The sequence below is a fragment of the Calypte anna genome, chromosome 4 (assembly GCF_003957555.1).
Source record: "Calypte anna isolate BGI_N300 chromosome 4, bCalAnn1_v1.p, whole genome shotgun sequence".
Taxonomy (NCBI): domain Eukaryota; kingdom Metazoa; phylum Chordata; class Aves; order Apodiformes; family Trochilidae; genus Calypte; species Calypte anna.
The window spans coordinates 12,706,478-12,734,214 of NC_044247.1; the positions used below are offsets into that span (position 1 = coordinate 12,706,478).

Sequence of the window (27,737 nt, forward strand, 5' to 3'; positions counted from 1 at the left end):
AAAGCACATTGCCTACTCTGGCAAAAAATCCAAACCCTGCTTTGCCAAAGCATCAAGAGGTCTGTTGTGGTGAAAAAAACTCTAAGAAATAATGTTTTAAGGTCAAACTGGATTTGACACACAAGAAAGCTGCCAGCAATTACCAAACCTGTGGAGGGAAGAGAAACATTTTCTATCTGATCCACCAAAAAAGAGTGAGATTCACCAGTCCTCACTCACCAAGTGGTGTCTCTGCATCCAGAACGTTGCTATATATAAACAGCACCATCATAAACAACATATGAACACAGTGACTAATCATCTTGCCTGTACATTAAATGTAGACTTGGATTACCTTGTTGAAAACTGAAGAATATGCTAAGCTTAAAAGCTTTTTCCTTGAAAAAGCATTCAAGAGCCATCTTCCATTATTTGTCCTCAAAAACAATCTTTTAGGTCAAATTTGAAATGTATAAAAAGAGGTACCAAGGTAAAAAGGTCTAACTATTGCCTGTGTGAAGGCTTTTTTCACAAGCATCAGTGAGTACTGGATGGCTGAGAGTCCCTCTGTATTCTCTGTTTTAAAGTTAGCATCTTCTTGGAATAAAGACAGGATCTTTGGCACTGCACCAAGACACCAGATGCTTTTTTTTTCCCCCATACACAGGGAGTGACCCCCCCCCCCAGGATAGAATGGGCTGTTGTTGCTCTGGAGGAAGGAAAGCATGTTTGCCACAAACAATATGAAAAGAGCAACATGTTCTCTTGCTGCATTACCAGGCAGGGCCGTTGCAGAGTGAAAGTAATGAGCAGGCACTTGGAGAGGTTATTTTGCTTTTTTCCCCTGTCTTGGGAGTATTTACACACCTTTTGTTAGGGCTTCTCCATACCACAGACACCATTGCTTTCTACTCTTAATTCTCACAGAGAACTATCAGAAATAGATGGGAAACACAAAGATGTTGTACTAAATTACCCCATGCCTCAAAGCACTGCACATTAAATACGAGTTTACGTAAAAGAGGCAAGATTTACACTCCAGGTGTTTGCTTCGCTCCAGGATCCTCAGGATTAAAAAAGCAATTGGAGGAAAATCTTGCTGAATGAGCATTATCTGCCTTGATCTGCTTTACAGGACAAGTAGGTACAGAGCTGTCAGCTGCCAGCATCCTCAGAGCCCAACCAGGCCATTACCACTCTGTGGAGACAAAGCAGAGCATCCTCCTGAGACACACCATGGTGCTGCTCATTGCAAACGTCAGTGCTCCACATTCAGGACAACTTCTGCTGGCCTGGACTAAAGGAACAATAAAAAAAAAAGACACCATGGCAAAGAAAAAGCCTCCACTTGGAGATACTGAGGCTGAGCACAGCAAATAAAAAATGCTCCAGCTCTGAACCCAAGGGACACAGTGTCCAAATGAGGTCTGTACAAGAAGAAAAGGCTCCCAAAGACTGCAGTACAACACTTCTGCATCTAATTGAAAAGAGTGCTCCTGTTCAAGACACTGAGAGCTGACATTTTGTATTTCCAGCACATTTTCCCACCTCTACCCAGATGAGAATCACTTCAAACATGGCCCTGGAGACACCCTTTGGAGGATTTCCAACCAGCCTCAACATACACACTACCAACATCCCTCAAGCAAAAAAAAAAAAACAAGCTCCCTGAGCTCCACCACCACTGCCAACACTCAGAGCAATGCTCTGCAACTCCATAATGCCATGACCCAGAGGGTTAATTCCTCTACCTGAAAAACTCCAGGACAAAAAGTCATACACCAAATCACAAAGCAAGGCAGAACCTGGATTCAGGTTTCTACACTGCAGTTTTTCACATCACCTTTAAGCCCCAACAACACCAGATCCCTTCTCCTGACCTCAACGTTATGGCATCCACTTCCCCAGACTGCATTTGGCTCTGATTAAACAGCAAATTAGAGCAACACTTGTACCAATTACTTCTCACTTGTACAAATGTATAATTCTCTTATGCAATGACAAAATTATCCAGCAGACAGTACTGAGACCCTCCATGACATACATGCAAAGAAAGAACGTGAAGTATAGATAAAGGCTCTGTATTTCTTTTCTTTGCTCAGTTGATATTGTTAGGATGAGTATAAAAAGAAAAAAAAGGAAAAAAAAAAAAAAGAAGGAAGAGAAATAGATGTCAATCAGTCAACACAGAAAGCAAGAAATGTCTCACCAAAGCTCCTGACCACTGAGCACCCTTTTCAGGCACACTGCATCATTCAGCCTTTCAACACTCACAAATGGTCAAGTGCTTCCAAAATCTCAAGTTCTGACAGCTCTTAAGATTACATTTTCTTTATGCCCTTGTCAAAGGGCTGCAGAATTGCTACATTGTTTGGATACGTTCCCAGGAGAAGCCTCCTCCAGCAATTAAAAAATACATTATCTCTATCAGCATTCTTAATGATTTTTCTGACCTGTATTAGAAAGACTGAGAGTTAGTGCCTGGCAAGCTGGTTCCCTGCACCCATCCTCCACCCATGGGGAGCAGGGTGGACTCATCCCCCTGTGGGTCTCATGTTTAAATCCTCCAGAGAAGCCTCAGCTTGGTCATGACAGGACTACCCTGCCCACCCAGGGAGGAGGGGGTTTCACTGACCCTCTCCACAATAAACATGGGTTTAGATGAAGGGTTTACTGGGACAGAGGCAGGGTGATGACCCCAACTCCCCCATCTATCCAGCCCCAGCTCTCACATATGTTTATCACCTCTGCATCACCAGGCTGACAGCTCCTTGGATCACAGCCACAACCGGATGCCCAAGACCTGGGCTGACAGAACTCTCTGGACAAAGACATTTTCACTTTGCAGCACACAAATTTCCTGTCCTTCTCACAGCTAGCCTCCCCTCTTCTCTTCAAAGAGAAGCTGTGCTGTATCATAATTTATTCCAGGCCACCAACAGATGTCTGAAACTTATCTTAGGAAAGCCTAACACTCAATTTCTTCAAAGGACAGGGGAGAAAGTGAGTCATTTTACATGGCAATGGGTATGTCCAGGAGAAAGTAACATCATGAACTGGCAAAGAATGGCTACATCTACCTGTTCAACAAGACTGGGTCCATGCTAAAAACTTCCTGCTCTGAAGACAGAACAGCAAGCATTCATCTCAAGTATTAACTCTGTACTACTGCATGGCCATGAAAGACAAAAAGAAAAACCCTTTTGCATGCAAACGCGTTACAGATGCCTCTTTAGCATTTCTCTAACAAACGCAGAGGTGGCTCAACTCCCTCTGCTCCTCTTCTGGATAATTCTCCACAGGCACACAGAGACCTTTGTGCTGCACTAGGGAAAGAAGGCAGGCAAGGTGGCTAGGGAGGCAGACGAGGTGGCTAGGGAGGCAGGCGAATACCGGCGGCGGCAGACGTGCCCATGGGCAGCTGGCGACACCGCGGGGGAGCCCTCGGGGACAAAATGCCATCGGGGCTGGGATGCAGCGCCCGTGTTCGGTGCGGGCTCTCAGGGCTCCTCCGTGGCACACGGTGCCGGACCGGAGACCTTCCCCGCAGCGAGCACGGTGGATTCCCTGGGAGCAGAAAAGCATCTCCGGAGGCACGGGGATGCCAAGGAACGCTTCGCCCACCACCGCACCCTCCCTGGCGAGGATGCCGCGGCCCAGGGCACGGGTACCGGCGGCTGCATCCCCAGTACGGGCGGCTCCGGGATGCGATGCGGGTATCCCCGCGGCGGGGCCCAGGGACGGAGGGGCCGGCCCAAGGTCGCCGGGCCAGGCTGCTGTCGCGCAGCCATCAGGGAGGACCCCCAAACCTCCCCTTCCCCAGGTCAGCCCGGCTCCCCTCAGAGCGGCTCCCAAACTCCGACCCCACCGTGAGGCCGCCGCCCAGGGCCGAGCTCCGCAGCCCCGCGAAAGGCTCCAGGCCGGTGTCCCCGCAGCCCGCGCCCCTCCCGACTCACCCTGACCCAACCCTACCCTCCCCGGACCGCCGCCCCGGCCGTGCCGGGCCCTCAGGAGCCCGGAAGCACCCGGTCCCAGTCCCGCTCTCACCTGCCGCGCCACCTCGGCCGCCGCCATCGCTGCCCTCCCGCCACAGCGCCCGCCTCAGCCGGCCGGGCGGCTCCGGGCGCGCCCACCGACACGCCGCGCGGGGGGAGACCCGCCGGGCTCCTGGTCCCAGCCCCATCCCGCACCGCTCTACCCCACAAGTCCCGTCCCGCCGATCCCTCGCCCAGCTTCGTCCCGCCACTCCCGCCGCTGCCGCTCCCCTCCGGGAGGTGCGGGGCTGCCACTCCGTCCTCCGCCGCCCCCCGCAGCTGCCCGCGATGGTGCAGCCCGGGCGGCGGGCGGGGCCGCAGCCACCGTATGGCGGGCGCGGGGTGCGGCGGTGTGAGGGGAGGTGTGGGGGGGGGGAATGGGATGAGCGGGTCCCGAGCGGCCGGACCGCAGCCCCCGCACCCCCTGCTGCCAAGCCCCGGGGGTGTCTGAGAGTCCCCGAGCAGTCCCTAACACAAACGGGGTGGCCCTGTGGGCTCTGCACCAGCAGTGCCCTCATTCCCTCAAAGCAGCACCTCATTTTCCTCCATGTGTTTCTCTCCTGGCACCGCAAGTGTTTGAAACCGTTCCCAAAGATCCCGTGGCTGCGTGGGTCAAGTGTTCTGCTTCCCCCAGCCCGCAGAAGCCACCAACAGCCGGTGACAAAACCAGGGAGGGCCGAGATAGGGAGCAGGGGGACAATTACGTTCTCACCACCAGTCATTTGGGTTTTCTGGAATGACGCCAGGCCCCAGAAAAAATGTTTCAAACGTCTGGAAAAAAGCAAAGCTGCTTCGAGAGCTGATGGCCACCCTCGGGCAGGACGGAGCAGGGCTAAATCTGAAGGAAGGGAAGGAAAAAGGGTTGGAAGGAGCTGGTGTGGCTTCAGCTGCAAAGCCACCTGGTGGCACATGAGGGGTGCTGTGGGTGTCTAAGGAATCACAGGCACTGAGAGAAACAGGGCTGGGGTCTTTGGGGTCCGAGGAATTTGTCCCGATTCCTATCAAAATTTGGGTTCAAACCCCCGGTGTCTGGAGCTGGGACAAGTCCCAGTCATGGAGCCTTTGCTTGGAAGTGAAACGCAGCAAGAGAGGAAAAGCAAAGTGCTGTCACACTGAAACATCAGGTGGCAAGGGACCCAAAACACCACCCTGGGATGGGCGTCACAGCGTGAAGTGGCTCCTTGGGGCAGTAACCTCGGGCTTCCCGAGCACAGAACCCTGGAGAAGCATTGCAGTAATGGGGGCAGCTTTGGGAGGGAGGCTGTAAGGCATCTGCCCCAACAAGGCATCCTGGATTTGAAGAATCAAAGTGGACCAGAAGAGTCCCCAGGAGCAGTGTTGTGGATTTAGACACGCCAGACACCCACTGTAACAGGGCCCAGCCCTAGGATGCTGTTGAGAATGCCAAGTCCAAGTGTAGGTTTCCAATTAGTCTGTCATTACTTCTTTGGTTACAGCTCAAGCTGGGTGCCTCAGGACAGACCCCCACCTCATTTCACACCTCTCTATTATATCTGTTCCACTCAGCACCCCGTCCCCAGGGCAAATCACCTAATTCTGGTCAGATGTCTCTTGATTTCTTACTGTTTTTCACTGTTGCTGGGCTGGCTGCCTTCCGAAGTCACTTCATTCTCTTGGAATTGTCTGCTTGGTCCTTATCTTCTTCATTGTGGTTGTACCTGCTGGATTCAGAGAGCTCTGTGTTAAGCAGAATCAGTTTTACTAGTTTATGCTTGGTCAGCTCTTGTGTCCTTAAGCTCATTTAGCTGCTAACAACACTAATGCTAAATGAGGACCTACAAGAAAGCTGGGGAAGGGCTGTTCATGAGGATTTGTAGTGATAGGACAAGGGGCAATGGTCTTAAACTAGAGCAAGGTAGATTTAGATTGGATGTTAGGAAGAAGTTCTTCATTGTGGGGGTGGTGAAACACTGGAACAGATTGACCAGAGAGATGGTGGAGACCCCATCATTGAGGGTCAGGCTTGTTGGGCCTTTGAGCAACCTGATCTAGTTAAAGATGTCCCTGCTCACACAGGGAGTGTGGATGAGATGACTTTTAAAGGTCCCTTCCAACCCAATTAATTCTTTAACTCTCTGATTCTATTCAGCGAGAGGAGTAGAATTAATTACATTTTTTCATTAACACCACCATGGGACTGCCCAGGACCCCCCACTGCACACCCTTTTGGCTTCCACTCTGCTGCTCTCCCTCTGTGACCCGAGGGGACGGACGGTCCGTGGCTGCGCGGAGCTGGTGGCAGCCGTGACCTGAGCAAAGGTCGCTGCACCGCCCCGGGGATCCAGCACCCAACCCTCCCGCAGTGCAGGGACAGTTCCTCCTTCACGCAGCGCCGGAAGCGAGGAGGGAGAGCTGGGGAGAGCGAGCGGTACCGGGGGACAGGCTGCAGGTACCGGCATGGCCCGGAGGGAGCGGGAGCGGGGACAGGAGCGGGGCTGGGCGGGACAGAGGGCAGCTGGCATCACCCGGGCTGTCTCCCTCCTGGAAGCTGCCCGGCCCCGAGCAGGGAGCCCAGCCCGCAGCTCCCTCCTCTGCCCGGCCACCGCGGGAAGCAGGGAGAGCTTCCATCCGCTGCAGAAGATGGGAACCGACGGGAAGAGCATCCGGGACAGACAGGCCGTGGGGAGCTGGGGTAGGACTCTGGGCAGGCTTTCCATCAGCCCTGGGAGTACCCGGAGAAAGGAGCTGAAGGAAATCCTCCTGCAGAGCAACACCCCCGGCAGCACCATTCGGTTTGCCACCTCTCTGAAGGCATCCAACAACAGCAGCCTCCAGGCAGGGCAGCACCAAGAGCAGAAGCCAGAGCAGAGCCCCGAGGTGCTGTCCCTTGCCCTGGACCCCCTGGAGCACGAGTGGCTGCTGACAGTGGCTGAGGGCGACGTGGACAACATCATCAGGCTGCTGGACCTGGATCCCAGCCTGCTGAGCAGGAAAGACTTTGTGACAGGCTTCACCGCTCTCCACTGGCTTGCCAAGCATGGACACCATGAGAGCTTCATCCAGGTCATCTCTCATGCCCAGAAGAAAGGTTATCCCATCAACGTGAACATCCCCACGGCCAGCGGTGGCCTCACCCCCTTGCACCTGGCTGCCCTGCAGGGACACGAGCTGCTGATCAAAGTGCTGGTGGGAGCTTACGGGGCTGACACCAACTGCAGGGACCACAACGGGCACAAAGCTTGGCAGTACCTGAGGGCAGACACCTCCAGGGAGCTGAAGGAGTTGGCGGGGGCCTTGGAGGAGGACTTGCAAGAGTTGTGCTCTCACAACACCAACAACAACTGTAAGTCATCGAGGGAGGCCAGGGCAGGGCAGGACAGTGTGGATTCCTCCAGGACCAGGGGGAACACTCAGCACTCCTGGAGATGGTCAACCCTCCGGGGCTTTGTCAGACAGGCATTCGCTTTCTTCCAAGAGTCCTGAAGCTCCCCTGAGCCATTCTCCTGCAAACCCCAGCTGAAGAGCAGCCAGAAGAGCCTGCAGGGAGCTGGGAACTTGGTGAGGGCTGGTGCCCAAAATCCTGGCTAAGCATGGATCAACCCCCTGCATGGGAGCACCATGGGTACCCTGGATCTTCTGTGGTCTCTTGGGGCTCTTGATTTGAGCACATGTGGGGCAACCATGGCCATTGGGAGCACTACCTGGGGACAGCAAGTTTTCTTTAACCCCACCCAGAGGGGTTTTACCCCTGTGGATGGGGACTCTTTGCCACAGCCCAGCAGAGCCCCATGCTGAGGCTGATGTGGTGGTCCTGCTGTGGGGAGCTGCTGCTCCAACACTGGGGATGCTGACCCTCCAAGGGAGGTGGTGTTGGATGCACTGGGGCTTGCTTGTCCTGGTCTGCCTGCAGACTTTGTGTGACTGTAGATGGGTCACAGCAGCAACACAGTGACTTGGTTCTGCCCCCTCCATACGTGCCTCCTTTGGGTTGCTGTTTGTTTATGACAGATGAAGCTGTTTCTCTGTAAAATGAGATGGTCTGTCAAGTTCTCCAGGAGGCTGGGCCCAGAGAAGCCTTTCCAAGTGCAAGGCAAATCCCTCTCCCTGGGGACCCCTGTCTGGGGGACCCCGAGATGTTCAGTCCCACTGGAGATGGAGGAGGCAGGAGGGACATCCAGTGAGGTGGCATGTGGTTGTTCCTGCAGGGACTAGAGTCATGGAGCAGCTCTGGAAAGATGATTCATTGCTGAAAATCATGGGAAAGGTATGAAGGCTGTGAGATCATCTTTGCTGCTACTGAGGTCATGCTCAAAAATGAAACTCTCTAGAAACATCCTTACAGCAGCATAACCCTGCAGGTATCTGCTGGTAACTGCACTACAAGGGCAAAGTCTCTGCTCACCTCTTTGTGTTTTGCTCACCAAATGGAGCTCTGCTCAGCTGATCTCAATTTTTGCTTTCCCATTCTTGAGGGCCAGACCTGTTTCATGGTATCTTCAGAAAAACAACGTCCCCTTCCTCTTTCTCATCAGCATGAGACAGTTTCTAGTCCTTTAAATAGCAGTCCCACTTGAGAAGTGACTCTCAGACAAAAACTGGAGAGTTTCTGTTCCCCAGCACGGAGCAGCAGCACTTTGGAGGGGAGTAGCATTTCTTTTTCCAGCAGCTCTTCCAGGGGTCTGGAATGCACCTTGATGCATTAAGAGACACCAGTAACTCCCCTGGGGGAACTTGAGCCTGGGGGTTTCACAGAGCAGACCCTGTTTATATTCAGATTGTTCTCTGAAATGCTGCTGGGACACAGGAATAACCCAGTCTGCAGTGGACAACACATGGAAAAAGAGCCTCCAGATGAGCAATCCAGTGACTGGATAGCGCCCAGTCCAGGTGACTGGGTGTACCCCTCCATGAGTTTGCACATCTTTTAAATCACTGATGGTCAGCAGTGAAGATGTATAAAACACTGGGAATGGATTTAATGCCTGATCCACACCAGTTCTGTAATGCTTTAACCTAGCAGATCACCAACTATGGAAACACAGCTCCTTCCAGAACTTCCCTGGCCACATCCATGCCATGAGACAGCAGGATGGTTTCTAGCAAGACTGCTCAGCACCAGCACAAACCCCGTGAAAAGCACTTGATGTCCAAACACCTGCAAACTGTGGTTCTGGGAACCAAACTGCTGTTGATAAGACAGGTGGGTACACGAAGTACTTTTTGACCTGTCAGTCCTCCCTGTGTCACCCTGTCACAGCTGCACACTGCCAGAGAGGGTGTGGGATCACTCTTACAGCCTCCTCTGAGTAAGGCACAGAGAAAACAGTGGAATGGCTCCTTGGCATTTGTACCTGTGGCTTAGTCACGCTCCACCAGGAAACCCGGACTTCAATGTTCCACTGGAAAGTAAAATTGTAACTGGGAAATGCTGTGCTGAAATACAACTGAATTATTTGTAGCACTTGCCTCCTCGTGACACCAAACCCAACCCCCCCAAAGGCAGCTTTTTCACTCCCATTATGGGTTTGGGTTTATGGGTTTGAAGCTGTAATCTGCTTTGGTTTGGGTTTTTTTGTTTGTTTTGGGCTTTTTGGCTGTTTTTTTAAAGCAAATGATTTATAGCTCTCCTACTTGCTGGTAGAGGACAAGCTGCTACTGGACGTCTTCAGACAGCCCTTTTTTGAGTCACTAGGGACAGGAAGCAAACTCAGGGCTGGGTTCAGAACTGTTTCTTTCCTGATGCTGTTTACACCCTAAGGAAACAGTGACAGCTTTTGCTGCCCCCCCGAAAGCAGCTTTTCCCCCCCATCTTTTGGTTTGAAGCTCTCATCTGCTCTGAGGCAGATCAGGCCTTCAGAAGGATAAATACCAAAACCCTGCTTTTTTTTCTGCAAATCTCAGTACCCTTCCTGTCCCCAAACACCATGCCACTTCCAGTGACCCCCCCTCTGCCTTGGGTGGTTTATTTCATACCTGTGGAGGGGCAGTTGGTCTGGAAATACAGACACATTCAATAAAAATATTCCTCAAGTGTACAATCAGCTTGAATGGCTTATTGCTCAGAACACATATCCACCAAAATGAATGGACTGTATTTTTATTTTTCCTTAAAGCTTCTGTTGATGTCTCAGTTATGTATTAGCCCATTTCCAGAGATCCCTGATCCTCCTCCCAACTCTCACATGGAAGGAGGGGGCAAAGCTGCTAGAGAAACAACAGAAATCATTCAAACCCAGAGGTACCTGTGCTGGTCCAAGTGCTGCAGGTAGATTTTGACCCAATTTTAATTTATACATTTACTTTGTGCTGTCCTGTTATGTCCAAGCTGAAAAGCAGACTCAGTTAAATGGGGAAAAACCATACCAGTGCTTTTCCAAACAGCTCCTTGGTAGAAGCTGCTTCCATGTAATAAAAATAGCACCAGATAATACTAATAGGATTTTCTAATAGGAATACATCAATCTATTCCTTAGGAAAGCTTTCCCACAAATGCCATAGAGAAAACTGTTTCTTTCCACTCTAGAGTCCAAAAAGTTACATTTTTCTTCCTCAGCCAGGTCCTCACAGGCAGAATGTAAAGAGTAATTCTGAGCAGCTTTGCCTGGCAGCAGCAGTGATGAGGACAGGCAGGAGGTGGTGTGGTTCTCAGGGCTCCAGAGCAGCTCCCACCCTCAGCTGTTGTTTCCTTAGTGCTTGAAAAAGCAAGGAAGAGATTTAAAAAACCTCAGGGTAAAAGTGTTTGCAGTGCATGGGCAAACATTGAAACATCTTTGGCAATGCTGTTTGCTGCTTTCCTGTGGCAGTCACTTACTGCTTCCCCCTGATGAGGGAGTAGAAATCACTCTTAAACTTGTGACAGAAAAGAAGCTGAAGTGTTCTGAAGTTGGTAAAAATCCCAGCCTTGTTCCCCTGTGCTCCCAGAAACCTCCAGCAGACCTGAGGAGACTGCCCTGACCTCTGAGCAAGGAGTTTTTATTTGCTATGGAGTTTTATTTGTGTGTATGCACATGCTGCTGCCCAGCATTATTTGCTACATATTATAACATGAAGGAGAGAAATCTATTTAAGATCAAAAGCAGCAGCACAGGTGTGGCAGCTTGAAGCTTCCTCAGGAAGCTGCCACCCAGGAACTGCCCCACCATAGCAGGCTGAACCCCCAGAACAGAACCAGAGCACTTTGGAGCCCCCCACCCCATCTTAGGATGGGCTTTGCTGCAGCCACATCCAAGAAGAGCCTTTGGATACCTGCTGCCCAGATCCCTCCCAGCTGTGCCACAGAGGGGAAAGGAGCAGCAGCAGTTTTCAAACCTGCCTCTAAAAGACCTGTTTAAACTATTTCAGTTTGCCTAATAAAATACTTTTAAATTCACTCCTCTAATTAGTTCTGTTTTTTTAATAAAGTGGTCTGCTTTGCTCTCAAAGATTTACAGTCAGTGAAATGGAAATCCCAGCCTACTCCAGCTGCAAAGAGCTGGCAAGGTTTCCCACACCAGATGAGATGAGATGACATTCACAGTCACCTCAGTTTCTATTTTGTTACTATCCCACCATATACATATGAAATAATTTCAACCAAGTCCTTCAGGTCTGTCTTTATTAGTAAGCCTGTACCCTGTCACCACTCCTGGTGATGCCTGCAATAAAGAACACTAATAGAACACAGTCTTCATGTCTCAGATGCAAATTACTTCCAGATTTTCTCAGCTAACATTAAAACCCCAGGCTAGTTCATAAAAAAAAACAAACAGAACCTCAAACATTGGGGATCAGAGTCCAGCACTACAGAAGGAATGGCGTGGGGGTGGCTGTAGGGGGTGTCCCCATCTGACACAGAAAGACAAAAGTGTTATTAGAGCTCCCAGGTGATGGTCTCTCTTCACAAGCCCAGTTTGGTCCTTCTCCAGTGTCTCCTTTTGGAATTGTACCTAAAACAAGAGCAGCATCAATTAGCAAAGCACACACACACTTGGGGACTGCAACCCCCTGGAATTAGCTCAGCAGTAAAGGACTGACACGCTGTGGTGAGAGGCTCCCACAATCATCAGCTGTGCATTTTTTTTTTTTGCATTTCCACCCATTTAATTCCCTCCATCACTGCCCAACCAGCATCTCACTGCAGCAGAATCCAAATGTCAGAGCTAGAGCTGCCTGCTGCCATGTGACTGTCCAATCCCTCTGATCTTGTCCTGACTGTCCATCCTCTCATCATCCCCAAAACTGCCTCCTGAATACAGCTCCTGGGCTAAGACAAGAAGTACCATTTTTGCTCAGAGCATGAAAGCAGAGACCTTGTATTGAAAAAGCCCTCTTCCAGCAAAACATATTCCCTGTTCCCTCAGGAGATGTTTGTACATGTTAAGCACAAAGGGTTTCACCACAGAGCAGGTGAAGCAGCAGTGTTAACAGGGTTGCTCTCAGCAGGGGAATGCCAGCACTCCCACAGGAGGAAGCACAGGAATTGCAGCCTGCTTTACCTCACAGGGTGGGTAAGACCCAGGACCCACACCCCAAAGTGCCACAAGTCAGAAATTCATCATTTTGCCCCATCATACAAATATTCCAGAGTACTGCAACTCAGCCAAGTCAGAACAAGTGGCCATCTGGAAGCAGACAGGTTACCCTTTGGGGAAAACAACTCCAATTTTTCTTAGGAAGAAACAAGAACTGAACCTGGCTGTTCAGTGCTGCTTCACTGCCTGAGCAAGGCACTGCCACTGCCCCTCTCCTCACTACTTAGGACAAAAAGGATCTGGAACAATCCTTTAAAAACTTGATATATGAGACAAAAAGCTACTGCACAGTGTGGCTGAAGCTTTCCAGCAGAAGGCTCAGATGCAAACCACGTTCTGCATGCCACACATTTACTCTGTATTTGGCCATATTCTCTCCTTGCATCTTTCTAAGTATAATGCTTGAAAACCAACAGAAAGGAACTGCTACGGATTCTGCAGTCATGAGCCAGGGATCTGATGTGATCACTCTGATCTCCCCTACACCCAACAAGCCCCTGGCTCCCTAATGCACCCTCTTCTGCCTGTCAGACACCCCTGCTCAGCACGGTGAAACACGGGAATGCAGAGGGAGAGCTGAGAGAGAGAAGGGGAACGACAGAAGCAGAGAGGTTACCAGGGTAAAAGCTGCCCACAGGTACAGTTCACACTTCCTGTTTCAGCGTGGCATCACCTCACACCTGTGGATACTTGCAGAGCATGGGAAGGAACTGAACTGCTACCTGCAGAAGTGGCACAGGAACCCCTCCTGAAAACCCAACAGCCCGACAGGCTGGACGGGGCTTCAGAGCACCCTGTCCCGGTGAGAGCTGCCCCTGCCTGTAGCAGGTGAGATGGAACCAGATGATGTTTAGGGTCCCTTCCAGCCCAAACCAGTCTGTAACTCAATGACGGTACCAGAGGGAGCTGTGTGCCTGCACTAATCAACTTGTGTGGGTCTCAGGGTCACTAAACTGCCCTTCAGAACCGCTCTTACACCACCAGCTCCCGCCTACGGTCCGGGTTCAGCGCCTGCAGAAAGCAGCAGCCCAGCTCGTTACCTGATCTTATTGCCCGTTTTCATGCGGATCCATTGCGGGATCGGCCGGTTCTGCTTCTGCTTCTTGGCAAGGAAGCGTTTGATCTTGAACGTCTTATGGGACGACTGGAAGAGAGAGCACCCATTAGCCCCGCACGGCAGCCCTCGGGTAACAGCTCCCCCGGCCCGGGAGCGAGGAGCCGGCACCACCCCCGCCGCCCAAACCGTGAGGCGGCCGAGTGGGCCGCAGGGCCTCAGCGGGCCGGGAAAGCTCTACCCGTCTCTCCCCCGCCCCGCGGCGTGTCTGGGGAAACCCAAACCATCCGGCGGCGGCGAGAGGGCTCGGGACGCAGCGTCCCGGCGGCGGATGGCGGCGGATAATCTCACCATGGCGCGGAGATGCGCGGAGTCCCAGCGATGGCGGCGGCGGAAGAGGCGGAAGGGACGAGGGGAAGAAGCGAGAGAGACGCTGGGGTGGGGGAAGGCAGGCCCGGTGGGCACAGCGCCCCCTGTCGGCGCGGCGGGCTGAGAGAGGCAGCGCGGCCAGACCAGTTTCTGCCAGTTTATTAATGGTTTGAAGTACAAAAGACCTATGGCTAAAATTCGCTAGCTTAAGGAGGAGCTGCTACTGGTGAAGGCTCTTTCCGGGCTGTAAAACAACACTTCAAGTTATGAGGGAAGATGAAGCGGTAACCGAGAGGGCAGCAGTTAGGAAATGTTTCAGAGAGTGCTGGAAAAGAATGGGATGCTGAAACCAGCTACATTTCATCAAAAATAAGCATTTCAACGTAGGCAGACTTTACAGGAGAATTTTTGTCAGAAAAGTATTCCAATCTTAAGCCAGCTTATTCATACACTCCAACTTAGTTACTTTATCCAGAGAACCACTGGAGAGGAAAGGTCTCTCCTCCCTAAGGTCACCTCTGGGGTGCCAGGCGACTCCTCTCCTGCTCCTGGCACCTCCACAACCCCACCTCTGACCTGCCTGGTGCCAGACTGACAGGATTCAGCTACCACTGCCTGGGGCAGGAGCACCACACAACACTGCAACACCTGTGTCCACTCTGGGCAGCTCCAAGCTCGCTCTTGCTCAAGTGCATTGAACTCTGGCTCCCGTGGCTCTACAGCAAAGCTCTGGGTGTCACCTCCTCCTGACCACACCACTCATTTGTTATCAGACTGAAGGCCATAAAAGTCTTTTCTACTTTGCACAGATTCTCTTCTCTGTTGTAGTCAAGAGGCCGGGAAAATAAATTCAAAGAACTGAAAATACAATGAGAACACATTTCAAATGCCCAATCTACAACTGAGGTTCTTTAACCAGAAACATCCAACAGCACCATGCCCCCTCTGCTTCCTTGGTTCCTTCTTCGCTTCCAAGGCACTTCTGGGTTGCTTAGTACATGCTCTTTGGCTGCACAGACAGTCAGAACACATAAGGCTTGCATGCTGCTCACTCCTCCTCCTTCATGTTACTGCTCTCACTCTCTTGTTTCTTCTCAGCTCCCTGCTCTGTGGGCTTTGCAGCACTGTCCTCATACTGACACAGTCTGCTGCGGCTCCGGGCTCCTGGCTGGTACAGCTGCATTGCTGGACGGTCCTGAAATAAACCACAACTGTTTAGACTCCTTCATAGCCCCCCCCCCAACACTGTCACAGTTATTATGGCATCAGCAATGGCATAAATTTTAACTTTGAGGTGTTCTGAGTTAGATAAAATGTAACTTCAGCTGTCTCAAAGCAAGGCTGTCTCTGTTGTGAGCCAACATCCGTGTTCAGGTCACAAAGAACTCTGCTCACAGTTCAAATTGTTCATTAAGAGCTTCCTCCTGAGAGGAGGCCAGCTCACCTTCCCTCTGAGTAGGGGCCAACTTCAAAGCTTCCTTAAAACCCCAAGTTTCATTTGTGCCCACTAAGACCTTAAGTGACGTGGAAAACTTGCCTGTTGAGGCTACAAAAACTGTTTGCAAAATATATAAAACTAAACTCAAACATCATTTCTTGAGCCTATGAGAGACATTTCCCAAGGCTGGGCTGGAGAAGGCTTTGAGTAACCTTGTCCAGAGGAGGTGTCCCTGCCCAAGGCAGGGAGGTTGGAGCAGATGATCTCTGCCAACCTAAGCCATCCTATGATTTTCTGTCATAATTCTGCACAGAGCAGTTCTGTCCCTGTTTTGGAGGAACCTTTTCAAACACACTCCCACTTGGAGATGTGTTTTCAGGCATGCACAGCATCAGCATAGATACAGATAGATCAATTTATGGACTAAGTCAGCAAATGAAGAGGGATAATTGTCTTTACAATGTAGCCCACAGTATCTTGGCTTAATTCCTACACAGGGCCAAAAAAAAAAAAACCACAAACAGTTTAGCAAAGTTTAGGGGACAAAGAGGAAAACTTTCTAACAGTGGCAGAGTTTGTTACCAGAACAGGGAGAAGTTTCACCAGAGAAACCACAGGGTTCTTTCCTTGAACTGCTTTTATCCTACAACCCACAATCTGGTCCTTATGAATCAACACATGAACTGAAAGAAATCCAGCACCTTGTTTCTGATACGATCCCTCTTGATTGTATCCTCTTTTTTATCGTCTTTGGTTACTTTCTCAGATTTGTCCGTGCTGCTGGTAAAGTCTGTAACATCACTTTTCTTTCCCTTTTCTCTCAGTAAGTCTCTCTCCTTTTTCACCTCTTCCTCTTTTCTTCTAAAAACCTTCTCTTTCTCAAAGCGCTCTCTCTGCCTCCGACGCTCCTCTTCTTGGCGCCTCAGTTTCTCCCTCTGTGCTCTCTCATATTCTCTGTCTCTTTCAAAATCTCTATCTCGGTCCCTGTAGTCCTTTACACACTCATCTTCCGATCTGTATAAAAACAAAACTGAAAATTAAGCTCAAAAGATTCATCAGACAGAGCTGGGAGATCAATGTAAAACTGGTGCAAACTGGCAACACGCAGACGACAGACTGGCAGGTGCTAGGGAGCTCGTGGGAAGCTGCAGTAACCCCACTCATGCACCAGAGCCAGAGGTGACACTGACTGCTAGCACTTCCTCCCCTTCTGCTCACAGAGCTGGCAGAGCCTCCCTGGGCTTTGTAAAACACCTCAGTTTCTGTCTCATCTCTATTTCTCACATGGCAGAACTGAGCTTTACACAGAACACGGAGCTGCTGAGAACTACACCTTCCACCAGGCTGAAAGGGGCTGCTAACTGGAGTGCACCTCTCCTCTCACCAGGGTTAAGAGTTCTCTCATTGCAAGGACAGTGCTCCCAGCCTGCTGCAGGTCACCTACACCTGGGCTTCTTTTGAGACTTCCTACTGCCAGTTGCAAAAAAATATTAAAATTGTCCACCAGTGAAGAACTGCCAGGTAATACACAGCTTTCTGTAACCACGGGGATGTGCACTGCCACAAAGAACACACCCCAGGCCTTCTATCAGAAAAGTAATTTGAAAGGAGTTTCAAAACATGTTCATGGCAGAGCAGGCTAAGCCTCAGTACCATCAGGAAACAAGATATATATACATAGATATATTTATAGCAAGTACTAGAATACTTTTTTGCCTTCTCTTCTTTTGTCTCCCCATCAGATCGTTTGGCAGATGCACTACTCGCATTTTTTTCCTCCCTCAGAGTTTCTTTTTCCAGTTTCTTGGATTTTTCTTTTCTCTCCAAGTCTTTTTCATCTTTTTCAGGCTTCTTAAGTAGCTACAAAGAAAACAGAAGTCTCAACTAAAAAGCTCACTCTAACACATATTGTCTGGCACAACACCGAAATTGCATCAAAGGAGCCACAGTCCAGTAAGAAATAAACATTAAGGAAGTAGAACTACTGCAAACTGTAGTATTTCTAAAAGCTGGAGTGTATGAGTAAGCATAATTCACACAGCAGACTAGGATTTTTCTCCTAAAACAGGCCAGTTTAGCTTAAAAATAGTCTCCATTCCATAGTGAATTCACAGTTCTGTTAACCACAGCATGTACAACAGTCACATGACAAAAGCTTTAAATATTCCTATGAAGCAGTACAGCATGTAAACCTTTACAATGCCTAATATTGACTATTACAAAAAAAGTGGCATTTTACTAACACCAAGCTCATGAGATTCTTCACACAATACTCAAAGCACATTTTGAGAGACTGATATACAAATAATAGGGGAAAGGGACTGTAACAGTTTATAATAAAGAACTGTTCTAGACCTTAATCTTTGGTTCTTCTTTTGATCTGTCTCTTTCTTTTTCTGGGCATCTGTCTACTTTCTTCAGTTTTTCTGCTTCTTTTCTCTTTCTTCTCTCCTCCTCTTTCCATTTTCTTCTTTCCTCTTCTCTTTGTCTTTTTCTTTCCAGTTCCCTCCTCCTCCTCTCCTCTCTTTTTTCTTCTCTCAGTCTCTGAATGTGTAAAAGCAAAGAGAAACAGTGTGTTTCCACACCAGAAAACATCCCTTTAAGCCTAACAAGATACCTGGCCACAAAGTGATAAAGTATTTAATCACCAAATAACTGACCTCAAAACCATTCCTATTATAAAAGACAAAAAAAAAAAGCATAATCTTGGTTGTTCTGTTGTGAACCTGAACATGTTACAGCAGCATTTTTTTCCCCAAGCATAAACCTTGATCCAAACTGCCTGAAAAGGCCCAAAACCAACACCAGCCTCAGCCTTTATCACCCTAATCTTAATCAATCTGCCTAATCTGGGAGTTTCTCCATCACTAAAGGTTACAATAGTACTATGTGCCAGGAGAATGACCACCTCCAAGGACCTCAGTAATAACTGCATTAAAAATGAAAGCATTAAAATGGAATCAAGTTTGGCAGGGCCACAAGAGACACCTGACTGTGCCCAGAGCACACAGAGAGCACCACCAGAGTTCTGGCAGTCTGAAATATGTGAACCAAATGTTAACAACTCAGTGGGGTCAAAAGCATCTTCTTGAAAAGGAAGTGCAGAAAGGTATCAGTGCACACACAGCAACAGACACACCCAAGCTATAAACAAGCAAACTGTACTTGCAAGCAATGAAAAGGTTCTGGAGAGAGGTCTTACCTGTTTATTTTTCAAGAAGTTCAATAAAGGAGTAGTCTTTTTAGCTAGGGAATATATAAAAGAAATGTAAACAGTTTGCCTTATTTAATACTGCAACACCAACAATAAAACCCTCTGTGAAATGAAATGAAATGAAATGAAATGAAATGAAATGAAATGAAATGAAATGAAATGAAATGAAATGAAATGAAATGAAGGAGCCTTAAGGATTATCCAGCCCCTCTCCTCTCACACACTGCATCAAGTATTCCACCACCAGCTACCTCTGGACAATGGCAAATATCAGGATTCTATAAACTTCTTTAGGACATTAATCTGACATCCAGTGCACCCATCTGTTGCAGGATATTCAGACTGCATTAGGCTTTTCCTGGATTCTTTCACTTGGAAAGAAATCCCTGGAAGATGCTTAAAACCAAAGCATTTTTGTGGTATTTTACCTGACCACAAGACCTCTTAAACTTGTGCCTGCACAAAACATCACTGCTCACAGCATTCCACCTTAAACATCTCTGCATCTCCCTGGGAGGCAGCCCCACCACAGCCCTGTCTGGCTAATAAACCTCTGACCAGCAGTTTACAACCACAAGGAAGGTTATCACATAAAACTTAAACCCAGAGAAGAATACAGAGCACAGAAGCAAAATGAAATGCAGTGATAAACACTAGCCTAAAGGTGTAACAAACACCAAGCTGACAGACAAAAGAATTCAGTCTCCTCAAGGTTGAGAGATTAAAGCTTCCAATTAGACCACATGCATCTCTCAGTGCTCTAGGAAAAGGTAAGTGCAGCACACAGATTTCCATACCAATCAGCTCTTTGTTTCTTGCCTCTATTTCCTCCAACAAAGTTTCAGGAGTGGAGGTTAATTTTTCATCATCTGCACTGTAACTTTCCAAAAACTTCTTGTACTCTGGATCTACAGGGGAGGAAGAAAAAAGGGGAAAAAAAAATATACTGTAGCAAGGAAAGAATTTGCACTGCTCACTGCTGGAGGTCTGGGTGAGATTTAAGTCATGCTGTTCATGGGTCACCTTTTCATAAGCTCTCAAATGAGCTGCTGCATGATGCTTGTTTAGGGCAATCCTATTTAATAGATTTACAGCTGACAAAGCAGTGCTAATAAGCTTCACATGTAATTAAGCAAACATTCTATTGATAAACTACAGTGTCACAGTAAAAACATCCAATTCAAATTACTTCTAGGACTTTCAAGCCTACACGTGCAGAACAAAGGAGCAAGCTGTTATACCATCTTCAATAGTTCCAGTTTTGGCATCCTTTTTCTTACTCTTCTTTTTTGCAGCTTTTTGGAAAGGTGCAAACTCAACTATGGCAGCATATTCCTGACCTGTTAAGAGGAGAGGGGAAAAATACATTAAAACAGTGATGGAACAGACACAAAATAAGAGCATGTTGTCCATGTCTAAAGCAGGCAGTTAAGCCTCACAGGGTGTATGCAGTACCAGGAAGGATTACTTGGGCAGCACAAAAACATTCTTGCATTGTGAAAGCCATTTAATAAGACAACATTTTAGAGAGAGCAGAATTCAAGACCTAAATACTCTCACTATGTTCATAAAGCCATAACCTTGTTGCAGGCTCACAACAAGAAGGCAACCCTAGAATTAAGGCTGCCTGTCACTGCCAGCTCAGCCACACCACACCATGAAACATCCTCAGCCTCCAGACTCTGCACTCATTGTGCAAGCACAAAAAAACATTTTAAGTAAATGCAACTGAGGCAAATCTCAATTTTGGGCAAAATACAAGAGTGTAGCACAGGCAGGCTTTAAAGTTCTCTCCTGACAAGAATGCCACATTTATGGCTGCATAAATCCCACTTTGCTGCTGGGTTTGGCAAACACTGTGTGCTGTCACATTGTGACTGAGAAGATTCAGGTGTTACCACAGCCTGACAGGCAACCCTCCTAAAGGAGGAGGAGCACAGAGCTTTGTGTCACACAGAACACCTGGCTGGCCAAAATGCAAAAACTGCACTTGGTTCAAGGTGAAACCTTGGAATCCCTGGTTTGGGTTGGAGAGCACCTGAAGCATCATCCAGTTCCAACCCCCTGCATGGGCAGGGACACTTCCCACCAGCCCAGGTTGCTCCAAGCCCCATCCAACCTGGACCTGAACACTGCCAGGGATGGAGCAGCCACAGCTTCCCCGGGCAACTTCTGCCAGTGAAGAATTTCTGATTAATACCTAACAGGAATCTCTCCTCTTTCAGCCTGAAACCATTCTCCCTTGTCTTATCACTCCAGGCCCTTGGAAAAGTCCCTCTCCAGCTTTCCTGCAGCCCTTCAGGTACTAGAAGGCTGCTATAAAGTCTCCCAAGTGCCTGCTGAAGCCAACAGGAAGGTTCTTATTAAAGCATTTGATAAATAAGTAAATTTAAGGTCTATTGTTGAGACACAGCTTTTAGTGCCACTCAATGCAAGTAGTTTCAAAATGCAAAATTAAAAGAGATATACTAAAAACTCAACTTGTATTTAGAAAAAAGGCAAGTGGAGTCTAAACGTTGGGATGTTTAACCAATTAATTAAACAAAATATTTGTTTCCTACAGAGTAATGTCCCCAGAGAGCAGTCACTTTCATGACTTAAGACTGCAAGGAACAAGCTGCTCTTTTTACTGAGTCAAGATGACTCAGTTGTGAGCTGGGAAAAGCAATAATCTGAATTAAAAACTGGCAAATATAGCAAAGTCCCCATGTTAGAAGCACACAGAACAGGTGAGGGAAGCAGCAGAGGGTGGCATCATTAACCTCAGCTTCATTTAGTTTGGAGAGTGAAACCAACTGCCCACTTCCACTTCTCAGACTTTACACTGGGCATGACAATGCAAGGATGCACCTCAGCAAGGCAGGAGCTGCTTCCTGATACCACAACTGCCCCAACACACACTCCCACACCTCACAACACCCACAACACACAAACACCAGAGAGAAACACACAGAATCAATCCCCACTGCTTTCCACAAAGCATGAGACATTCCCTTTCCCTTTGGGATACTGCCTGGCGTTGGTATGAAGCACCGGAGCCCATCAGATGGGCAGTGTCACCCCCACCCCTGCCCCCGGGGCACCGGGACAGACGGGGAGGCTGCCGAGCGCCTTCACTCGCCTTTGTGATCCACGAAAACGTAGCCGTCAAAGCGGTCCCTGAAGAGGACGATGTCTTCCTGGTTTTTGAAGTTGATGTAGGCTCTGGAGAACATGTGAGGGTACAAGCTGCGGAGAGACGGGAGCAGAGTGTGACTGACCGGGCAGCGGCGGAGCCTCCCGGGGCCTCGCTGAGGAAACGGGGAGAGGGGGGACGGGGGGGTCCGGCGGCCCTACCTGGAGTCGTTGGCGAAGAACTCGAAGTAGTCGTGCTCGGGCAGGGGCTGGAGATGCTCCTCCAGCTGCTCCTTCGTCAGGCTGGGCGGCAGCCTCCGGATCACCACCTGCGGCGGGCACCGGCGTTAGGGCGGCCGCACACCGGGCACGGCCGCGCCTCCCGCTTCCCGCAGCGGCCCCGGCTCCCCCCGCTCCCCTTCTCCTCCTCCTCCTCCATCTCCTTCTCCGCCGTGCGAGTCCCGTTACCCGGGGATGGCGCAGGCCTCACCTTGCTGAGCGTCTCCTTCTTGTCCTTAGGCCGCTCCAGGCGGTCGAGCTCGGCGCCGCCGGTCCTGCCATCGGTGCCGGCGGTGGCCCCGGTCCCGGTCCCAGTTCCCAGCGGTGTTCCCGGTGCAGCAGGCGGCCCTCGCCGCTCCTTGGGCCTGGCGTTCTCCTTGTCCTCCTTCATCCCGGGCCCCGGCACAGCGCCACCGGGCCCGCGCGCACATTGGCCGCCGCGCCTCTCGCGCGACTGCGCCTCACGGGGCCACGAGACGCGCCCCAGGCCGAGCCCCCCCTGCCCCGGCCCCGCCGGACTACAGCTCCCGGCATGCACCGGGACTTCCGGACTACAGCTCCCGGCATGCCCTGTGTCCCGGCGGCGCGGGGCAGGCCGGGGAGCGCGGCGGAGCAGTGCGGTGGTAGCGGCAGGGAGCCCGGAGCAGCAGCAGCGGGGATGTGGTACGAGATCCTGCCCGGCATGGCCATCATGGGCATCTGCCTCAGCATCCCCGGCCTCTCCACCACCTTCATGCACCGCCTGTCCAACGGCGGCAAGGTCAGCGCGGGGCGGGGTCACCGGAACGCATGGGCCCCGCCTCTCCCCCCCCTCCTCTCCCCGGTGACCTCGGGGCTCCGCTTCCCCCCGCGGACCTCTCCCCCCAGCCCCTTCTTCATCTTGGGCTCCCTTCCCTCTGCATCCCTTCCCCCTCTGCCCCCCCTGCCCTCAGGACCCTTTCCTGCTGAGATCCCTTTCCCCTTGGCACCCATCAGCTCCCCCCACCCTTCCCTCACGACCCCCGAGGTGTCCCGGGGAGCCCCTTCCCGGGCTCCGTGTGTCTCCCGGGGAGCCCCTTCCCGGGCTCCGTGTCACCCCGCTCTGTGGTGCCCGCAGGAGAAGCGGATCGCCCGGTACCCGTTCCAGTGGGTGCTGATGGAGAGGGACCGGCGGATCTCGGGGGTCAACAAGTACTACGTCTCCAAGGCAGGTGCTCCGGGATTCACCGGGACAGGGAATCGGGAGCCACGGGAATCGGGAGCCACGGGCTGCTCCTCCCAGCCCCCAGCTCTGGCCAGGGCTTCCCACAGCCTCTGAGCTGAGAACTGGGGGGACTGGGGGATCTGGGGGCTTTTTGGAGCTCGCTCGCAGCTGCCTTCTCTGGGAATGTGCATTTTAGTTTGTTTTCTTTTTTAATTAGGACTTGGGTGTTGCAGAAGCAAACCTATATTAAGTCTTAACTCGATGGGGTACTGAGACATATCATATAAACAGTAATATTAGAAAGGTTGGACCAGATGATCATTGAGGTCCCTTCCAACCTGACATTCTAGGATTTTCAGCTATGCCTTCTTTTTTTTTTAAATTGGTTGGAAACAGAAATGCTGAGGTACTAACAGGCTGACTCCTGTTCTTACCTGGGCTGTCAGAGTGGTTCCAAAGAATGTTTATCAATATGGTGATAGGCGCTTTATAAATATAAATATAAATATAAATATAAATATAAATATAAATATAAATATAAATATAAATATATCTTGTATGGTAGCAGTGAGAATGGCAAAGATACAGCTGATTCTGTTTCTTTTTCAGGGTCTGGAGAACATCGACTGAGGTGGCAGCATTGGGAGACCCCCCATACCTATACAAAGTGATTTAACTCTTTAATAAAGATGTGCACTTAATTCAACTCCTGTGTCTGTGTTGCTGGGGAGGGAGTTGACCCCACCTGGATATTGGGTTCCCACCAGAACTGCTCTTACCACTCCACTCCTCAGCAATTACCATCATAATCAGAACAGGCTTGACTTGGGGAACTTAGTTGGACTTGTTGCCAGTTAAATCAGAGTAGGGTAATGAGAAATAAAAACAAATCTGCAGCTACTTCCCTTCCTTCTTCCCTGGCTCAGCTTCATTTAACAATTTTTTCTACTTTCTCCACTCACAGTGCCCCAGGGGCAGAGGGAGCTGGGGTTGTGGTCTGTTCATCTCACCTTGTCTCTGCTGCTCCTTCCTCCTCACACTCTTCCCCTGCTCCAGCCCTGGATCCTTCCCTTGGGAAACAGTCCATGAGCTGCTCCAGCCATGGGTCCCTCCCACAGGGTGCAGTCCTTCAGGAACAGACTGCTCCAGCCTGGCTCCCCTGTGGGGTCACCAGTCCTGCCAGCAAACCTGCTCCAGGATGGACTCCTCCTCCCAGGAGTCTGCTCCAGCACAGGCTTCCCGTGGGGTCTCAGCCTCCCTGAAGCACCCACAGCTCCCTGGAAGGAGGAGGATAGAGAGAAGTTTGCTTTTAGCTGGGAGGGAATCCAACACACCTTTAGCAGCCTCTGAGGGGGGCAATAAACCCACAATTGCTGGTGCTGCACTTGCTGAACTGTCTCACTTGAAGATGTGAGGTTAAACCAGTTTACAGGTGATATTCTAACTGGGGCAACATCCCCTGAGAAGATGGAGGGAGTGGCAGCAATGGGATGGCAAGCACTGAATAAAGCAGAAACTGAAGATGTCAGGAGCCAAGTCAAGTGGTAAAATCGTGAGGTATTTGGTGGGTAGTGGGCAGTGCAGTGATTCCCCCAGGTGCTGTAAGGAAAACTGAAGAGCTGCAAATGCCCAAGTCAAGGGAGGAGAGGAGAAATTATTGGGAACTTTAGGATTTTGCAGGAAGCAAGTACTTGTGTTTTCTCTAATTTCCTGTCCCTTGTGCTCATGCCTACAGAAAGACAAACCCTGAGAGGGGGTGAAGTGACCAGGGAGATGTGGTCAAAACTCAGCTGAAGAATTAAAACTGCCACTCACTGGGACCAGTACACCCCCCTGGCTCCATTGCAGCCAAACGGGTTTTTACTGGTCCTGCTGCTCCAAACTGGCCCTTATGGGCCAAAGGGACCTTTCTGCTGCTGGCGTTTGAAAAAAAAAAAAAAAAAAAAAAAAAGAAACCAGAACGGGAGGAATTTCCCCTCCCCGAGCCCCGAGGCATCCAGGAGCCCGGCGCTCCCGTTGCCCGTTGCCATGGCAACGCCAAACAAACACTCCCGGGATCACCGGGTACCGGGGAGGTGACACAGGGACAGGAGCTGCTCTGGGCAGTGAGTGGAGCTGAGCAGAGGCCAGGAAGAGAGCAGGGGAGTCAGAGAGGGAAATGGGCCCAGAGCTCTTCCTGCTGTCTCTGGAGAATCCCTCTCCAGCTGGGCCTGAAGCTTCTCAACTGGGTCCAACTGTCTCGTGTGTTTGTGTGTTTCTGAAGGTGAAGACAACAGACGAGGGGGTGGAAAACGCTGCCAGCGAGGAGCAAACCTCACATTCTGATGGAAAATGGGAGAAGCAGTACAGAGGAACATCTTCCAGAGCAGGAGGACAAAGAGAAAGGTAGGGTGTCTGCTCTATTTGCATGTGTCAGGGTCTTCCCAGAAGGATTTATCAGCATTTTCTCTATTTTAGAAACCAAGAGTGTCACCAAAGATATTCAGTGGATCACAGGTGAAGACTTCACAGTAGAGAGAGGAAAGGAGCAGATTGAGGAACTGATTTCTGTGAGTGACAATTTCACCCACTCAGTCAGGTCACACCTCACTGCTGAGGGGTGTGAAAAATGAGAGGAGAGCAGCACCACAGCTCCTTTTTAGGACCTCCCTCCAGTCACCTCTGCTAGAGAGGGAATTTCAGTGCCACCTTTCTGTCCTGCAGACATGGGAGGTTCACGAGAGCTGGCTTTACTGGTCAGAATTCCTTCGGGAAGAAGAACTGAAGGACAGCAAGAGGTATCACTACAGAGTGTGCTGGAGCGTGCCAACACGCAGGAAACCCATCCCACGAGCAACAGCAAGCATCTACTTTGTTATAGAGATCTCCAAAATTAAACCTGCTGTAAGCACTCAGAAACAGCATGCAGCAACCCTGGAAGGGACAGGAGTCTGGGGAGTTCCTGAGGCAGGGAAACACCAGAGCAGTGGAGAGACCAGCCAGGAGTCCCAGCTCTGAGGAGAGAGGCTGAAGAGGCCTGGGCATGGCCAGAGCAGGAAATGTAGACATGGGGAAACCAGCAATCAGTTGCTGAGGGGAGCAGAGCACAAAGCCAGAAGCTGGTTTGGTTTCCAAATTGTGAAGACTGGCAGAAATATTACAGGGAATCTGGCAGGATCCCACATCTGCTTTCCTGCTCATACAGCTTCCCATGCTAAGCAGCAGCAACTGCTTTGGGCAGCTGTAAGAAGGGCTGAGCAGGGGAAAGTTATGGAAGTTAGGGAGTGTAAAAGTGAGAAACCTTGTGGGTTGAGATAAAAATATCTCAATGATTAAAAAGAAACGCAAAGGAAAATATAACCAGGAGAGAGAAACATAAAAACTAAGACAAGCAGTGCAATTTCCCACCACAAAGCAACCTGGTCCCCGAGCACTGTCTCCCCCAAATACCTCTTCCCTGGTTTTATTGCTGAGCATGGCACCTCATGGGCTGGGATGTCCCTTGGGTCACTTGGGCTCAGCTGTCCCTGCTCTGTCCCATCCCACCTTCTTGTGCACCCCTGGCCCACCGGCTGGGGGGGTGTGAGGAGCAGGAAAGGCCTGGGCTCTGGGTCAGCACTGCTCGGCAGTGACAGAACCAGCCCCGTGTTACCAACACTGTCCTCAGCACAAATCCAAACCACAGCCCCAGAGCAGCTACTACGAAGAAAATCAATCCTACTCAGCCAAAACCACCACAACAGCTCGCAGACACAGGTCAGAAATCTTCTGTCTTAGCTCAAGCTTAAAATTCTACCCTCTGAGTCTTAGCCTTCATGAGCCTCACAGGAGCTTTTTTTATTCTCATCTGTATCAGAAATGTTGTGCAAGCACTCAGGTTATTTTTGAAGAAGTAGAGAGCAGCTCTCACCTAATTAGTGTCTGCTTTTTGAAGTCCTGTATGTGAACTCTGTCCTGTTTCTCCTCTCTCTCAGACCTCGCCTGTGGAGGTGTTCTTCACTCTGGAGTCCAGCAGGCTGATTCACAGGTAAATGTAATTATTCTTCCACCACTAACACAACCTGGGAGCTTCTAGCAAGCTTTCCTATGCCAAAAAAAACAAAAACAAACAAACCCAAAAAACCAGAAAGGAAATTGATGTAAGGAAGCTTGCAGTGATAGCAGAGAGGTGGAGGAAGCTGTCAAAACCTTGCTATGCAAAACTTACCATGAGGTTCACTCCAACACACAGATGGACAGGCACCCCATGAGCTGTCTCCATAAAGCATTTTTCCTGGGATTACACAGGTAGAGGTGTCTTTTCAGCACACAGGCTTGCCCTGTGAGTAACAGCCTGCTGGCCAAACTTGGATGCAATATTATTCTTTCCATCCACCCTCTTTTTATTCCATCCTCCAGGCCAGAACAGTGTCGGTTTAGAGAAAAGTGGCTTAAGGACATCATAGAAAATAAACTAATCCTCATGGAAAGATCTGCTCTCCAAAACAGCTCCAACTGACCATCACCAAGACTCTCTTGTTATTTTGTGGAGAATCAGACACAATGAGAAAAGAATGGCTCTTCCTCGTTAGCATTTCTGCATTGTGGATACATTAAACTGTGCAAACTCAACTGCAGCCTGAC

The 27,737-nt window shown here is 50.0% G+C and overlaps 6 protein-coding genes and 1 non-coding gene across 15 annotated transcripts in view; 3 read left to right on the top strand and 4 right to left on the bottom strand.

Moving 5' to 3' along the window:
* Positions 1-4,110, bottom strand: part of SEPTIN6 (septin 6) — a 30,845-nt gene extending 26,735 nt beyond the window's left edge. For all 7 annotated transcript variants that reach the window (XM_030449137.1, XM_030449138.1, XM_030449142.1 and 4 more), the window contains exon 1: positions 4,027-4,110. In XM_030449137.1, coding sequence (XP_030304997.1) covers positions 4,027-4,053 — 27 coding nt within the window. In that variant the 5' untranslated portion in view covers positions 4,054-4,110. The remainder of the gene's footprint in view (positions 1-4,026) is intronic.
* Positions 4,111-6,372: 2,262 nt separating this feature from the next.
* SOWAHD (sosondowah ankyrin repeat domain family member D) lies at positions 6,373-8,822 on the top strand. The gene has a single exon (XM_030449144.1). It carries the CDS (start codon positions 6,432-6,434, stop codon positions 7,455-7,457), a length of 1,026 nt encoding a protein of 341 aa, XP_030305004.1. The 5' UTR covers positions 6,373-6,431; the 3' UTR covers positions 7,458-8,822.
* A 2,429-nt stretch (positions 8,823-11,251) lies between these two features.
* On the top strand, positions 11,252-23,841 carry NDUFA1 (NADH:ubiquinone oxidoreductase subunit A1). Of its 3 annotated transcripts, none has more exons than XM_030449146.1 (4): positions 11,252-11,272; positions 22,590-22,712; positions 23,049-23,138; positions 23,745-23,841. In XM_030449146.1, the coding sequence occupies exons 2-4, from the start codon at positions 22,611-22,613 to the stop codon at positions 23,763-23,765; spliced, it is 213 nt and encodes a 70-aa protein (XP_030305006.1). In that variant the 5' UTR covers positions 11,252-11,272; positions 22,590-22,610; the 3' UTR covers positions 23,766-23,841. The 3 variants fall into 3 exon arrangements, with proteins under 3 accessions (XP_030305006.1, XP_030305007.1, XP_030305005.1); XM_030449147.1 differs by lacking the exon at positions 11,252-11,272 and adding an exon at positions 16,357-16,361; XM_030449145.1 differs by lacking the exon at positions 11,252-11,272 and having other exon boundaries at positions 22,513-22,712.
* Positions 11,541-14,950, bottom strand: RPL39 (ribosomal protein L39). The gene is made up of 4 exons (XM_008493635.2): positions 14,906-14,950; positions 13,890-14,108; positions 13,525-13,628; positions 11,541-11,899 (listed from the first exon to the last, which is right to left on the bottom strand). Exons 1-4 carry the CDS (start codon positions 14,948-14,950, stop codon positions 11,851-11,853), a joined length of 417 nt encoding a protein of 138 aa, XP_008491857.2. The 3' UTR covers positions 11,541-11,850.
* LOC115598232 lies at positions 12,319-12,446 on the bottom strand. The gene has a single exon (XR_003987503.1). It is a non-coding gene; the product is annotated as a small nucleolar RNA SNORA69 (small nucleolar RNA).
* On the bottom strand, positions 14,050-22,439 carry UPF3B (UPF3B regulator of nonsense mediated mRNA decay). Its single transcript, XM_030449135.1, has 10 exons — positions 22,164-22,439; positions 21,896-22,002; positions 21,681-21,787; positions 19,801-19,899; positions 19,357-19,467; positions 18,548-18,591; positions 17,701-17,889; positions 17,054-17,205; positions 16,047-16,359; positions 14,050-15,102 (listed from the first exon to the last, which is right to left on the bottom strand). The coding sequence occupies exons 1-10, from the start codon at positions 22,341-22,343 to the stop codon at positions 14,956-14,958; spliced, it is 1,449 nt and encodes a 482-aa protein (XP_030304995.1). The 5' UTR covers positions 22,344-22,439; the 3' UTR covers positions 14,050-14,955.
* A 1,322-nt stretch (positions 23,842-25,163) lies between the features above and the next one.
* On the top strand, positions 25,164-27,145 carry AKAP14 (A-kinase anchoring protein 14). The gene is made up of 5 exons (XM_030449405.1): positions 25,164-25,199; positions 25,399-25,478; positions 25,552-25,684; positions 25,839-26,018; positions 27,089-27,145. The coding sequence occupies exons 1-5, from the start codon at positions 25,164-25,166 to the stop codon at positions 27,143-27,145; spliced, it is 486 nt and encodes a 161-aa protein (XP_030305265.1).
* Positions 27,146-27,737: the final 592 nt, after the last annotated feature.